The sequence below is a fragment of the Rhineura floridana genome, chromosome 19 (genome assembly GCF_030035675.1).
Source record: "Rhineura floridana isolate rRhiFlo1 chromosome 19, rRhiFlo1.hap2, whole genome shotgun sequence".
In the NCBI taxonomy this organism is placed as follows: Eukaryota; Metazoa; Chordata; class Lepidosauria; order Squamata; family Rhineuridae; genus Rhineura; species Rhineura floridana.
Window position 1 is genome coordinate 4,647,837 of NC_084498.1, and position 15,142 is coordinate 4,662,978.

At 42.1% G+C, this 15,142-nt stretch overlaps 1 protein-coding gene across 3 annotated transcripts in view; it reads left to right on the forward strand.

Annotated features, from left to right (window-relative positions):
• The window catches only part of NAA25 (N-alpha-acetyltransferase 25, NatB auxiliary subunit), a 65,317-nt gene extending 50,432 nt beyond the window's left edge, over nucleotides 1–14,885 (forward strand). For all 3 annotated transcript variants that reach the window (XM_061603396.1, XM_061603398.1, XM_061603397.1), the window contains exons 15-24: nucleotides 630–729; nucleotides 965–1,116; nucleotides 1,727–1,852; nucleotides 3,338–3,581; nucleotides 3,794–3,917; nucleotides 5,483–5,548; nucleotides 6,924–7,021; nucleotides 7,119–7,229; nucleotides 9,142–9,288; nucleotides 14,576–14,885. In XM_061603396.1, the coding sequence (XP_061459380.1) occupies nucleotides 630–729; nucleotides 965–1,116; nucleotides 1,727–1,852; nucleotides 3,338–3,581; nucleotides 3,794–3,917; nucleotides 5,483–5,548; nucleotides 6,924–7,021; nucleotides 7,119–7,229; nucleotides 9,142–9,288; nucleotides 14,576–14,698 (1,291 nt within the window). In that variant the 3' untranslated portion in view covers nucleotides 14,699–14,885. The remainder of the gene's footprint in view (nucleotides 1–629; nucleotides 730–964; nucleotides 1,117–1,726; nucleotides 1,853–3,337; nucleotides 3,582–3,793; nucleotides 3,918–5,482; nucleotides 5,549–6,923; nucleotides 7,022–7,118; nucleotides 7,230–9,141; nucleotides 9,289–14,575) is intronic.
• The last annotated feature ends 257 nt before the right edge of the window (nucleotides 14,886–15,142 follow it).

The following is a 15,142-nucleotide window of genomic DNA, read 5'->3' on the forward strand; positions in this document are numbered from 1 at the left end:
GTTGGTTAAAGGATCTGTCAACGCTGCCACAGTTGATTAAACAACCACCAAATCCTTCAAGCTGCTTTTGTGGGTGGCCTCTTAGATGACTATCTGTTCAACTCCTGGTCCGTGTGTTTTTCTATTTTTATTTTTTTTTACAAAGTTGTATAACCTTTTTTATGAGGCTGAAATTTGTTTTATGAGGGAAAAAGCTGTACGCAAGGATGGAATTTGCTGTTTCGTATTAGAATTCCTGGCCCTCTAGATGTTGCTGGTCTACAGGTTCCCCACCCATGCTATAAAAGATTTTGGGTTGTATTCAGCTGTCCCTGTAGAACTCTGAACTGGAGCATTTTATGTGTGTTATTCTAATCTGTGGTACAGCTCATTAATGCTTATACCCCTCGTAATCAGCTAACTTTGTAGAAGAGTCTTTTTGAGAATGGGATGGAGTGGCCACCCAGTTCACAACATTTGTTTTGTTGCTGGTCTCTGCCTCTTGTGGTTTTTAAAAAAGGGTAAATATTTTTGTACTTTCTAACGTTGGGGAGAGAAACAATTCAAAACTATTGCTATTGGTAATGCGGGAGGGGAGCAGCCTTCTCATTGCTCCTTTTTTGTTTTGATTTTGTTCCTTTGTGTTACAGTTATTTGCTGACACGCTATGCCACAGCCTTTGGTCACTATGCTGCTGCGTCACAATCCTGCAACTTTGCACTCAGGTTTTTCCACTCCAACCAGAAAGATGTAAGTGGCAAAGGTACCCCAAATGTCTCTCCCAATTTCCCCCTCAGAGGGAGAGTGCGTGGAATCCCTCCAGAGAGTGTGCTTGTTGCCTTCCTGCACGAGCAGAGGAGGCATGCCCAAAGAACAAATGGTGCAGAGACAGAGGGAGGGCTCCTCCTGAGGGCAAACATTTCTTGTGATGTAGAAATATGTAACTTCATGTTTAGTAATGCTGGGGCCATGTGTTCCTTCTTAGACCTCAGAATACATTATTCAAGCCTATAAATATGGTGCATTTGAGAAGATCCCGGAATTCATTGCTTTCAGGAACAGATTAAACTCCTCACTTCACTTTGCACAAGTCCGCACAGAACGGATGTTGCTGGACCTCTTACTTGAAGCAAATATGTGAGTTTTTTTTAATGCTGTGAGTGCTTATCTTGGGGGCCCAGGCAGTTTGTGTATGGGGTGCTAACCCTGAGAGAGAAGTTGGCTAGCAGTACTTCACCAAGCTACCTCAAAACATTGAGGGACAGTTCCCAGTAGCACTTGAAAGATCTCTAGAGGAAGCAGACAGTTTTCTGTCTTCCACCCAGCAAGGCAGAGGTGGGGAGCCTGGTGCCCGTCACCATAACCAGTGATCAGGAAAGATGGGCATAATAGTCCAGTCACCTCTGAAGGGCCACAGGTTCCCCATCTGCTCTAAGGAATACTGTGGTTGCGTATTCTGCATGTTAACTGTGCCACACAAGGACATTGTTTGGTATTAGTTGTGTTAATTCATGATTCTGCAAATCTGCTTGCTTTACATCACTTACTCAGGTTGCAGGATTCAACTTTTCTGGGCTTAAGTTGAATTCGTTTCGCACAGAGCATAGCATTAGCTATTGCAGTGAGCGGTAAACTCCAGAGGACTTCACTGCACTGCCTGTAAACTAACAAAGTCTGTTCAAACTCCTCTTAAGTTCTTTCTAAAAGCACCTGACTGAGTACTTCTGTGTTGCTTCTTATGAACTAGATCAGTTAGTTTGGAAGAAAGTATAAAGTCCATGAGCTTAAGTCCAGAGGAGGATGACATTCCCTGGAATGATCTGCGGGACAACCGAGACCTCACTGTCTTATTTAATTGGGACCCAAAAGACAGGTAGGTACAAAAACCCACCACAGTGCTTGATGTTTTCCAATGGCTGCATTTTGGGGATTTATCCACTCAGCAGCAAGCTAGAAAATGGCTTCTCTTGCCTTTTACGTCAGAAGCTATGTTTATGCAGATAGTTATTTCAGCTTCAGCCAGTGGTTAATGTACTTTAATTCTCACTTGGAGACAAATCAGAAGTGAAGATAGTGCAGGAATGTGGACTCCACCTGAAAGAATGCATATACCTGTTCTTCAGCTCATTTTGCTCATATGAATTTGCCAGGATAGGGGTAGCTTTACCCCTTCCCAGGATGAGATTTCTGGGATATCTTTCCATGAGGTTATGGAATACAATTTTCCCTGTGGGAAATAACACTCCTGTAGGTATTCTGTGTGTGGCAGAGATGGGGAACTGAGGACCGGGGGCTGAATTCAACCCCCCGGGCATCTCTATCTGGCCCTTGGGACTTCTCCAGCCCATGTCCCCTGCTGGGCTGCTTTGTGCTGTCCCCCACCCAAGTGCTTTTGCTTGGCTGGAATGTGTCCTTGAACTGCAGATACCATCTTATCAGGAGGTCTGTTCCGCACAACATAAGAAATGGACCTTTAGTGTGGTGGCATCTATCCTTTGGAATTCCCTCCCCTTAAATATTATCTTTTTGGTGCTTACTGAAGACCTTCCTCTTTTAACAAGCCTTTTAAGTAGAGACCTTATCCCAGTCTGCATCTGTGCTAGAACTGCTTTTTAATATATTTTACACCTTTTTTAAAAAAAAATGTTTTTAAAGCTTTTTTTCCTAGGTTTTTAAAGATGTTTCAATGTTTTTAATGGTTGTTTTATTTTAATATATTTTGAAGTCTGTTTTAATGATATTTTAAAGGGTTTTTGGTGCTTTTGTTTGCCTCTGTGGGCTTCTACTGGGAGAAATGGTGGGATATAAATCTATAAAAAGAAAATTGCGTTAATGCCTCTTGTTTGCCTGGATGGCAAGAGGGGTGCGGGTGTGTAAAAACCTCGTAACTTTTGCATGACTGGAATGTAGCCTACTGTACAAAGGTGAAAGCTGCACCCATTGCCCTACACGCTCTTGCCTCTGGCCACGTCCACCACTTGCATGCAGCCCTTGGAAGGTTCCCCACAAGAGAATCCAGTATCCTGAAACTTCCATGTGAACGTTAATGAGGTCTCTTCCGTGATTGGGGAGAAGAACCTACAGGCACCTTTTCCTGTTGCAAGATTGTCCTTGGTCATTATGTTGCTGGGAGGGTATTTGCTCGCTGCCCCTCCCCAGTGCTGGTGAGGAAAATGTGCCACCACCCTTATGTCTGCACACATGTAGAAGGGGTGTCATACTAAAGAAACTGCCAAGTTGGGCTGCTTATTCGGGTTTGTGAACAGAGGTGAGCAACCTGTGTGGGTACTTTCCTGTCACAATTCTTGGCCACACAGACACACCGTACCCCAGTTTCTCTCTACCTTCTGTCTCTCAGGGGCATTTCCGAAGAGCACAGGGAACTCTCCTTGGAAGAAGAGACCATTTGGTTACAGATTCGGTCTTTGACATTACGGCTCATAAGCGGACTGCCCACTCTCGGCCACAGTGCTCAGCCAAAGAACTCTGAGAAGACCACTGAGAATGGTGTTTCCTCCAAGATTGCTGTGGTGCGAGCTCTGCTGCGGCAGCTAGACACGGCAGTGAATTCTGGCAAACGGTTTCTTGAGCAGAAGTTTCAGGTACAGCTAAATGAGAGAATTCCTTATTTCTTCAAAACGGCTTATGATTGGGCCAGTAGACACAGAGTTGAGATTCTTCTAATATATCAGCATGGCTCTTTAATTGGAGACCTAATTAGGTTATACCAGAAGCCAATGCTGCTTTTCTCCTTTAAGAGAAAGGTACAATATTCAATTTTATCCCCCCCCTTTTTTTCGCCCTTCATGTCTAGTATCCGGTTCTTGGCTCTCCTCCTTCCCGAATGGCCGGTTTCTTCAACAGTGGGAGCTGCCAGTGCCAGACTAGCTTATTTTATCTCGTTAGTGAAATTTATGAACTAGATACTAATGGCTTAGGTAAGTCCTTGAAGTTCCTGGAGCTAGAAGCCAGTTTGGGGGGGGGAAGCTGTGGGAGATGTTAATCAGGCAATCCGGTCAGGGCTCATGCACCTCATGCCAACGTCTGGCCCATGCATCAACCCTTACTGGGTCCCTCAATCCTGGTTCAATTTGCTCAACAGTAACTCAGTGTAACAGTGAGGGAGGCATGATGTGGCTGTGCTTTCAGGTCAGTTTGAAGATCTTGGACCTCTTACAGGTTGCTGTGATGTCAAAAGGTGGTAAATGTGCATGATGTGGGCTTAACCTAATGAATTTCAACTTATCAGGTTTATAAGCCATTTTCTTTGCTATTTTCTGGCTTATCTCTGTAATTTAGCTGACTTTTTAAAAATGAAAACTGCAATACATTTGAGCCGGATGTTGGAGAATCTGTGGCCCTCCAGACGTTGTTGGACTCCAGCTCCCATCAGCCTTAGCCAGCATGGCCAATGGTCACAGATAATGAAAGTTCTTCTAGTCCAGCAAGACCTGGAGGACTTGAGATTCTTCATTCCTAATCTAAGAAATCACATTTCCTAATACATGCAGGAGATGGGAAGAATGCATCTAATTAAAAGAGGTGTTCTCTCCTGAGAGCGGGGAAACCTGCTGCTTAACATTTTGGCTCTCCAAATGTTAATATTCCAGCTCCTGTTAGCCCCAGCCACTGTAGCCAATGGTCAGGGATCATAGAATCATAGTAGAGTTGGAAAGGGCCTATAAGGCCACTGAGTCCAACCCCCAGCTCAATTCAGGAATCCGACAGAAAACATTCCCAACAGGTAGCTGTCCAACTGCCTCTTGAATGCCTCCAGTGTTGGAGAGCCCACCACCTCCCTAGGTCATTGGTTCCATTGTCGTACCACTCTAACAGTTGGGAAGTTTTTCCTGTTGTTCTGTCGAAATCTGGCTTCCTGCAACTTGAGCCCATTATTCTGTGTCCATCACTTTGGGACGATTGAGAAGAGATCCTGACCCTCCTCTGGTTAACAACCTTTCAAGTACCAGAAGAGTACTGTCCTATCTCCCCTCAGTCTTCACTTCTTGAGACTAAACATGCCCAGTTCTTTCAATCTCTCTTTGTAGGGCTTTGTTTCCAGACCCCGAACGATGGGAGTTCTAGTCTAGCATCCCTGCAGTAAGCCTTGTGATCCACAGCTTGTGCCAGTCCTTGATCTCTAGCAGTTGCTGTTTTGAATTCTTACCATAAGGTTCCCAGGGCAGGTTACAGCAATAATAATAATAAAAGAATATTAAAAACAGGTTAAAACAAATTACCATCACAAGAATAGAGTGGGTCCTAAAAATATATTTAATCGTTTCTGTACACTAACAGTTGCGATGCTCTTTGCTTAACTGTGACCAAAGATATGTTCTGTGTTTCATTTAAGTGTTTCTTGATTGTGATATATTCTACTTCTCATGATGCCCCAGGTGTTGCTTGTTCTTATTTTTTTCTAAATCTATCCCTTGATTTCAAATAGTTTTTTTAATTCAATTTTATTTGCATAAGCCATTTTATAACTTTTATTTCTTTTCAGAAGATTCGACAGTAATTCAAGAGAGAATAGGGAATAGCTTTAAATCATTACTAGAACAACTAACAGGTAAGGCTGCTTTGCAAATAACTCCACTGAAAGTTCTAGTCTACAAAAAAAGGCTTCAATATTAGTTATTAGTTGCCTAAAGGAACAAGCTTTTATAATGCATTTCTGCCTTGTTGTCTGGAAGTTGCTGAACTTAAATGTTGGTTTTAAGTGATTTGTTAAGTCAGTCTGTATGTCAGCAGGTTGATCTTGTGCACCTCCTGCATATCCCCAGATAAATCCAGAATAGAAAAAAAATAGCCTTTGACTGGTTGCATTACATTTTGATGTGGAGCAGCCTTGAATTACATAACTGCCAGTCACTTGCTCAAAATCTCCAAAGAGGCGATCTGTTTGGATTGGTCCGTGCTTTTTGGTTCTTCTGCGTTATATATGGTTAAAACTGCACTTTACTCAATGTGTGTGTGGTTGTGACGAGGGGCATATAACCTGTTTTTGTGTGTGCGACTTAGAAATATGGTTTCCATTTATTACATACGCAGATTCTGCCAAAACAATGCACAGAAGACTGTGACATTTGTTTATTTTATTTGAGATAATAGACGTTCCCTTCCTCATACTGATGCCAGTGGCAAGTTATAGCAGAATGCCAACATAACACAGGACCATAAATTACATAGGAAGCTGCCACACTGAATCAGACCACTGAACCATCTAGTAAAGTTCAATATTGCCTACGCAGCTCTCCAGGTTTTCAGGGCAGGAATCTTTTCCCAATCCTACCCAGAGACTGAACTTGGGACCACCTGCGTGCAAAACAGATCTACCACTGAGCCACAGCAAGTGATACTAATACAATAGCTACCTAACCTCTTGTAAAGGTTTTGGGGGAAATGGTGCATCTTTAACCAACAAACATACCTGAGTTCAGTATTTATTTTGTAATGTTGGGGTGGGGATGGGGAGAGAGGAATAACAAAAAATAAGATACCACTCTGTTATTGTTGTCTCTGCCGTGCTTGGATTTTCTGATACTGTTTATAATTCAAAATGTACAGAGCAGAGCCAACCACCAAATGTTCCTGTGTTTACCAAGCAATAAGTCCCTTATAAATCCGACAAAAGTTCAAATGGTGCAAAACAGAAAAGATGCCACAGGGGCATAGTTACAGTCTTTAGTCATTCTGCCTCCAGGATCAGGATTTCAGGTAGCAGGCGATGAGGAAAGCCTCTCTGGCAGCTGAATGTATTCATTGGGAGAGGGCATAACTCAGTGACAGAGCACATGCTTTGCATGCAAACTATCCCAGCTTCGATCACAGATATCTCCCAGTAAGAGAGGCCGCTACAAAAACCATTTTCCAGTGTGTTTCCTTGCATAAGACTTCATGTTTTTTACAAGTTTCACCTTTTTTCTTCTCCCTTTTTTAAAAAGATCAGTTCAATAAATGCAAAGGTGATTTGTTGGAAGTGAGGGAAGGCAGCATCCAAACCCATCCGAACATTTTAGAAAATTTAGTCTTCTTTGTAGAGGTGAGTGTGAGACCATTTAGGAAGCCTTCCCTTGTCAGTTGCAAAACCCAGGAATGTCCCTGAAGTGCTCGTGCCATCTCCTGTTTCCTCCTTGCAGACCATCTCCATCGTCCTGTGGGTATGCAGTTACTCAGATGCCGTTCTCCGGCCCTACAGATCAAGCTTGCAGAAGAAGAAGAAGAAGAAGAAAGAGAGTGTTGTAGCAATGGTAGGAGAGGCTGATTTCCAGCACTTCTCTTGCTGCAGAAGCCACATTTTAAATGGGCTGTTGATCCAGGAAAGGCAAAGGAAAGTACTGCCTTCATACAATACCTCATTATGGAATTCACTGCTATAAGATGGGGTGATTGCTTTAAAAAAAGATTACTCCAGGGGTTAGCAGTTGTTTTGGACCAGGGGGCACATTTCAAATTTTGAGAGTGCACTTAAGGTGCCAGTCAAAAATGGCTGCCATGGGGGTGTGGCATAACACAGAATTAGGGAGAGTACAGTCATTCCTGCTTCTCCCCTGCCCTTAACAACTTCATGTTTACCATGGGAAGTCAGCTACGCCCTGCTGATCCTGATTGTGGAGATACAACTGTTAAAGGCACAATAACTTGTTTTCCCCAATGTCAATCCTAAACCAAAGCCTAGGCTGCCATCCTGTGCTACCTTCCCTAGGAATAAGCCCTGTTATACATGTCTACTTCAGAAGTAAGTATTTTTGTTTACCATTGTATAGTAAACTAACTATACAGTGAGTTCTTAATGAGTGGCTGGACATCAGCTCCTGCACAGCAGGAGACATGCCTAAGCCTCTTTGCAAAGTTTTCACATTTCGCGTTTGCCATTTGGAGAAGTGATTCCTGTCTGCACTTACTGTGTAGTAGTATTTGCAGAAAATAGCTTCTAGGGACTACCTGATGTCAAGTGAACTCACTACAGGACAGATGCATCCTGGTTGCTAGGTAAAAACAGAAGAGCTTTTTTAGGAGGGCTAGAGACCTGCTCTTCTTTAAAATGAAAGCTCAGAGTTAGGGGCCCCTTCCTGGGGGCACCGATGAAAGGTTTCGTAGGCACCATGGCACCCACAGATGCTGCGTTGGTGACTCCCGGATTACAATGAACCACAGAGAATATATCGCTATTAACAGCTATAAGCTACAATACCTAAATGGAACCTCTGTGTTCAGCAGTAGTAGTAGCATTCAGAAAGATGTCCTCTTTACCTACAGACCCATTTGGATATTAAGACCAGCAGGGGGAGCCCTCTTGGTAGGTCCACCAGTCTCAGAATTTTAGGGCATTTTCTGTGGCAGCCCCTAACCTATGGATCTCCCTCCCTGCAGAGATGCTTCTAGAACCTCCATTATGTAGTTCCTGCTCTTTGCTTGAAGAGGCACCTCTTTTCCCTGGCCATTGATTCCTGAGAGAGATTTTTGAGGGTCCACTCTTGATATAATCCACTTTAACTTGATGTTTGATGTTCTGTTTTTAAATTGCCTTTTGGTAATTTTTTTTTGTTATTTATTTTAGATTTATATAAATATATAATTATATTAGTCACTTGTTTTTGAAAAATGAATCTCAGAGGGACTTACTACTACTACTACTAATATTTTTTATACTGTATTCATGCCACTAAACGTACCCAGAAAAATGTGCCACCTCTGAAACAGAAGCCTATGATCCACGTTTGTGAAAAGTGTTGCACAGATAATTGATGGGGCGGGAGGATGCAAGGGATCCTATTGGATGTGGAGAACGTCCTTTACAGAATAGCATACAAGAAAAAAAGATGTCTGTGGAGAACAAAAGATGCATCTGTTATACATTGGTGTTGATTTTGACACTTGTTACGGGCAAATATATTCCGGTAGTGTAAATTGTTCAGCTTATTTACTATGAAGCTTTGTTCAAACTTTTTAAATGATTCCAGGGAGGGCAAAAATGAGCAGTTCCTCTGGGGCATCAGTGGAAAGGAGCTCCTGCCTTCATGCTCTTCCAGAAGTCTCTTGCTGGTCCCAGTGGGAAACAGGAGCCCAGGCTTGTTGGAGCTTTTCAGCTCTGATCCAGCAGCGTGATTCTTATGTGCTTGTGTGAAAAAGAGAGTAAGTGTGGGACATCTCTCTTTGTAGCCCCCTGTGTTTACGAGCTTCCAAGAGTACATTTCCGGGCTGCAGACTCTCATTTCCAACGTGATAGATCATATCAAAGGGCTTGAAATCACTCTAGCTGCACTTAAACTTGAAGAACTGTCCATAGAAGACAATTTACTGTCACAGGTAAGAAGCTGCTGCTTATACACTGAGCGACCCAAGCGCCTGTCATTGTGGTGGAGGATGGTGCGTGTGATGGGAGGCTTTGCCCTCACCCAGCAAAGTTCCAAGTGCTACACTTTTACTTTTTACCCAGTGGGAATGAACGGGTAGCAATGTTGTTGTGGGTTTCGTCCAGGAAAACTAGAAAAAGAAAAAAAAGAGAAACTGACAGTTCTCTTTGGTAATTTTCTATCCAAATTGGCTTCAGAGGTGTCTTGGGAAATAAAATATTTTCCCCAAGCAAAGCCGTATGTTGTCCTACAGAAAAGAACACTTTAATCTGTTTCCCTGAATAAGCTTCCACTTGGAAAAACCGTGTGGGACAGTTTTTTACCCCAGTACATTAGGTCCTGTACACTTTAAGCTGTATCATACTGCTTTAAACAGTCATGGCTTTCCCCCAGAGAATTCTGGGAGCTGTACTTTTAAGTGTGCTGAGTGTTGTTAGGAGACTCCTGTTCCCCTCACAGACCTGCAATTCCCTGAGTTTCCTGGAAAGAGGGATTGATAGTTAAACCATTCTGGGAATTGCAGCTCTTTGAGGGGGGAATAGAAGTCTTAACAACACTCAGCACCCGTAACAAACTACAGCTATCAGGATTCTTGCTGGGAAGCCATGCCTGTGCTATGATTTTGCTTTAAATGTATAGTACAGATCAGCCCTTACTAAAAAGTAACATGAAATGGAAATGGACTGCCTTCAAGTCGATCCCAAGTTATGGCAACCCTATGAATAGGGATTTCATAGTATTCAGAGGAGGTTTACTATTGCCTCGCTCTGAGGCTAGTCATCCCCAGCTGTCTAGGGCCTGCTCAGCTTGCCACAGCTACACAAGCCAGCCCCTTCCTGTTTGCAACTGCCAGCTGGGGGCAACTGGGCTGCTTGGGACTATGCAGCTTGCCCACGGCTGCACAGGTGGCAGGGCACGTAACCCCTGAGCCACTCACTGTGGGGTGATCTTTAGCTGGCTCTTGACACCCAGGAGACACTAGCGGGGATTTGAACTCACAGACTCTGGACTCCCAGCAAGGCTCTCCTCCCCACTGTGCTATACCAGCTGTAAAAATACGGGGGTACAAAAAATAATATTTGTAAACCACATACTATTTTTTTTTACCCCAGTACATTACTTTTTATAGTAAGGTCTGATCTGCACTATACATTTAAAGTGCAGACACAAACCTAGCCTCTAAGAAGCAGATAGGGGCAGTTCTTCTAGCCCACCTTGCACATGTTTATTCTGGGACGTTTTACCTGAGATGCATGTGAATTTGGCTTGGGATAGAAAATTGCCTCCTAAACAGATACTAAGAAACACAGTTTTAGACAATATTTTTCAATCCCAAGCAAAGTTCACAGGTCTCGGTGGTGAAATCTCCCCAAAATAAAACCATGTATGGTGTGTCAGAAGGAGGACACTTACCTGCTTCCCTAGGTCAGGTTTTGCAAACTGCATTGGGCATTTTTTACCCCAATACAGTAATGTTGCCTGAGGTAAGATTTGTAAGTTTCATTTTATTTTCCTGCAATGCTTTTTGCCCCAGGTGCTTTTTGTTTCCAAAAAGAAACCTGTAAATGGTAAGTGGCTGAAATTTGAAGACAATGTTTGCTACCATGCAGATGACAATAAATTAGAAGAACTAAATTCAGAGCTTGGAAGATTCCTTTTAAAAAGTAATAAATTACAGTTACAATTACATGGCCCAAAAAGTAGTAATTGCTGTTACAATAACAGTTGCCCTGAAAGTAACTGATTACTTTTTCTCAAAAGTAATCGCTGTAACTACATTTCAGTTGCTTTTTTAAAAATCATGTCATTTTTCACCTCCACAGTTCTTTATCTCCGTTCTGCTGCTGCCTCCTTCTCCTCCTTTATCCATGTTCTTGCCCTCCGGCTCCTTTTTCCCTCCACTCCATTCTTCTCCACCACCATCCATTGTTTTCTCCACTCCACCCCGTCTCACTCTCCTCCTCCTCCCTCGTCACCTCCTGCCCACCCACAGAGCATGAGGGAAGAGCGATGCTGCACAGAAGCCCAGTTTGAGGCACATGATTTTCATCCACAAATCAGAGAAGCAGAAGACTTCCCCTGCTCCCCACCCCAAGTAATGCTCAAATTTAATGCTGGAAACATTACAACTACTTCTCAAATTAATAAAATTACTCCTTGTTCTATTACAATCAAAATATAAAGGAATTACTCACTCATTTCTCAAAAAAGTAATGAATTACAAGTAATTTGTTACTTGTAATGAATTACTTACAAGCTCTGCCTAAATTGTAGTTCTACGTCTGTGTAGATTCTGCAATGAAAAGTTCACCTGGAGTAGATTTCAAACCCCTTTTCTACAGAATAAACTGCTTACTGTTTTTGGTTTTGTATATATTTTAGAAATAGTTCCATATTGTTTTAATTGGGTTTGTAGGTTGCCTTGGGGAGGGCTCTGCGCTTAAGGGGGCATATAAACTTAACTAATAATTACTTGTACAAGAGAAAGTGAAGAGATGCATTCAGAGACACCACTGGGTTAACTGTGTTTCCTACTGATCACCCCAAGCCATTAAGAGTCCTCCTGACCTGTATTCTGTTTCTTGTTTACTCTGTGATGAATTGTTTGGGAACTGCCTCTTAATTTTTAGTGTGGAGAGAGAAATTTGATTACTGCAGAACAGAGCTTTGCAATTCTAACAGGCATCCACGTGAGGGCACCAGAGGAAGCAAAAATGCTTTAAACGGGAGGTGATGGGAATGGTTGCTGGAGGTGACCTTTGAACACACACGGTTGTGGTGCAAAAGATGAGGAAAGGTTAAGAAAAGTATTGAACATATGGGTGTTCAGCCGTGGAGAAGAGAGAAACCATGTGTTAGGTGCTGGTTGCTGGGAGTTAGTAGGTAAAGGCGGTGCTGAACTCCCTCTACTGTTTATAGGAATTTCAAAACAAAATTTTTTTCTCCTGTCAAAACAGGCTGCATAGATATACCCTGCAGAATTTCTCTTGACCCTTTTCAGTTCCTTTTTTTCTGTTACCACTGGAGTTAGTCACCCCCTATTTTTGCTCACAGCATAAAGCACATGGAAGAACTTGTAGCTGGTAGGAAAAATATTGTCAGTAAATTTTCCAACCTCTGACTGCAGTCAGAGAGCCAGCCAACACTCTTCTGGCTGACCCAGCTTATGTTTTCTGCACCCCCTTTAAGTCTTGTTTTCTTTTGTCTTTCACACTTATGGTAGCAGAAAAAACCTTCAACAGATTTCCCTTTGTCTGCCTTCTAGTGCTCTGTTCACGTGCGTGTAACATTCAGAAAGCAAGTAGGAACTTTCTTTGACCCTTTTTTCCCTGCTACCTAGACATATATATATATATATATATTTGATTTTGCTATTGGAGGTGTGATTCATAGGGTTGCCATAAGTTGAAATCAACATGAAGGCACATAACAAATAATTATTTGATTTATATCCCGCCCTTCCTCCCAGCAGGAGTCCAGGGCAACATATATGTTTGTTTGGAATCCCTTGATGCTTTCCTAATCCTGTAAGTCAAACTTTAAGGCTCACAAAAATCACAGAGTCTGGTGCTAAAGATATTCAACACCTAACTGAAGCCAGAGATTTATGATGGGACCCTATCTAAGTAGGGTAGAGACAAAACCTGGATTTGTTTCTAATCCATCGATCATTGTAGGGTGCTCATTTGCTAGGGTATTTTGAGAAGAACAGCTGGACCGATGAGCAAAAAGAGAGTGCCTCATTTTCCACCCACCCACTCCCATGTGCAAACTCCTAAACATGACAACAGCTTGATGTGAAGGCAAGGTGCTTGGGACTTGAAATTGACCTGACCAAGGAAGCTACATAGGGCCCTCTAGCAAAGCAGGATGCCACTATTAGAAGCCAGTGACAGGGCTGTTTAGAGCAAGGAGCTTTTTGAAATATAATTTATTTATTATTAACTTGAGGGAAGAGAAAAGGTATAAACCGTACAATTTTGCCAGATAAAATTATACTAGTTTTAACAACTATACAAAAATACTCTAATAATTCACTAATTCACCATTAATTGGGTGTCTAATCAAATACTTCACTCCCTTTATTGTTTAACCATTAATAATATTCTAAAATCTGTTGTTGTTGTTGTTATGTGCCTTCAAGTCGACTACGACTTATGGCGACCCTATAAATCAGCGACCTCCAAGAGCATCTGTCATGAACCACCCTGTTCAGATCTTGTAAGCTGAGGATCGCTGGATTCTATATATTTAAAATGTCTATATTTGTCCTTATCCTTCAACATCATTGTTAATTTACAGTTATAATTTTCTAACTTACTAGGTTTCTGATGTTCTTTTCTCCATTAACCAGCATCACTGTCCGGAAGCCTAGAGGTCAGGGTGTTCTAGCCTGATTCATACATAACGCTAAGCCATGATTTATTTAGCTGAACTATGGCTTGTTTGAGAGTGTGAATCCAGCCCAGCAGACTAACCATGGCTTGTTTTCTGCCAACAAGCAAGAATGTGAATCAGTGGGTTATTGTTAGCTCATGAACCATGACTTGTTTTAAATATGGTTTGGATTATGTTGTAACCCAATAGCCCTGCTTAACCATGGTTTATATGGCCACCACACAAAAGACAGTTGCTAAACTACAAGCGTACAAGGCAAAAGCACCTGGAAAACAAATTAACCTTTGGAGAAATAAGCTGTGCCTTGTTCACTCACCTGAGACTAATGGGGTAGTATTCAACCAAGTCCTAGTCAGAGTAGAAACATGGAAATAAATGAGCCTGTGTTAGTAATTAACTTCAGTGGGTCTGCTCTGAGTAGGACTAGCACTGAAAACACCCATAGTTTGTTGAGCAAATCATGGCTAAAAGAAACCATGGCTGAGCATTATGTGTGAATGGAACCCCAATGTAGTACTATGTGGAGACATTTATATAGATAATTTCAGGAGAGCCAGTTTGGTGTAGTGGTTAAGGTGTTGGACTATGACCTGGAAGACCAGGGTTCAAATCCCCACATAGCCATGAAGCTCACTGGGTGACCTTGGGCCAGTCACTGCCTCTCAGCCTCATGAAAACCCTATTCGTAGGGTCGCCATAAGTCGGAATCGACTTGAAGGCAGTACATTTATATAGATAATTAAAGTGCCGCTTCGTGTTCAATCTTCAATCTGATTTACATCATCTGTTGATTGTGTTATCTATGTTGATTGTGTTATCTATGTAATTTTTTTACTTCCTAGGAAGAAAAGAAGTTTACAAAGACTGTACTAGGGAAGGTCCAGAACAGTTACCAACATGCAATACAAGAAATTGGAGAGCTGCTGAAAAAGAGACTTGATAGCATCAAAATTCTAAAGGTTTGAGGAAGTGCATCCTGGGTGCCGAAGGCCAAGAGTGAAACAGACAAGAAACCATCTGCCATCCCTTCGGCGTTAAAAATCTGGAACTTCCTCATAAATGCATGAAGGACTTTTGATCGTAAAAATAGTTTTTTTATGTATTAAAAAGATATATTCAAGCTGATTAAATTATTGTACATAAAAACCAGAAGCTGGGACCCTTGTCCGTCAGGGTTAGACCACTTTTTTTATACATGTTCATAAGCATATTGTAACAGAAGGGGGGAAAACCCTGACCTGTTTCACTTCCCTTTAGAGGGGGAGGGGGTGTTCTCCAAAAGCTCTTTGGGGGCTTGAAGTCTTTAGAAGCAGCAATAGAAATCCAGTGTAAAGCATATTTCAAAGGAGTTTGTTTTTTTTATTTTTCTTTCGTTGCATAATGCAGCACTTATACGTTTGTGTGAAAGT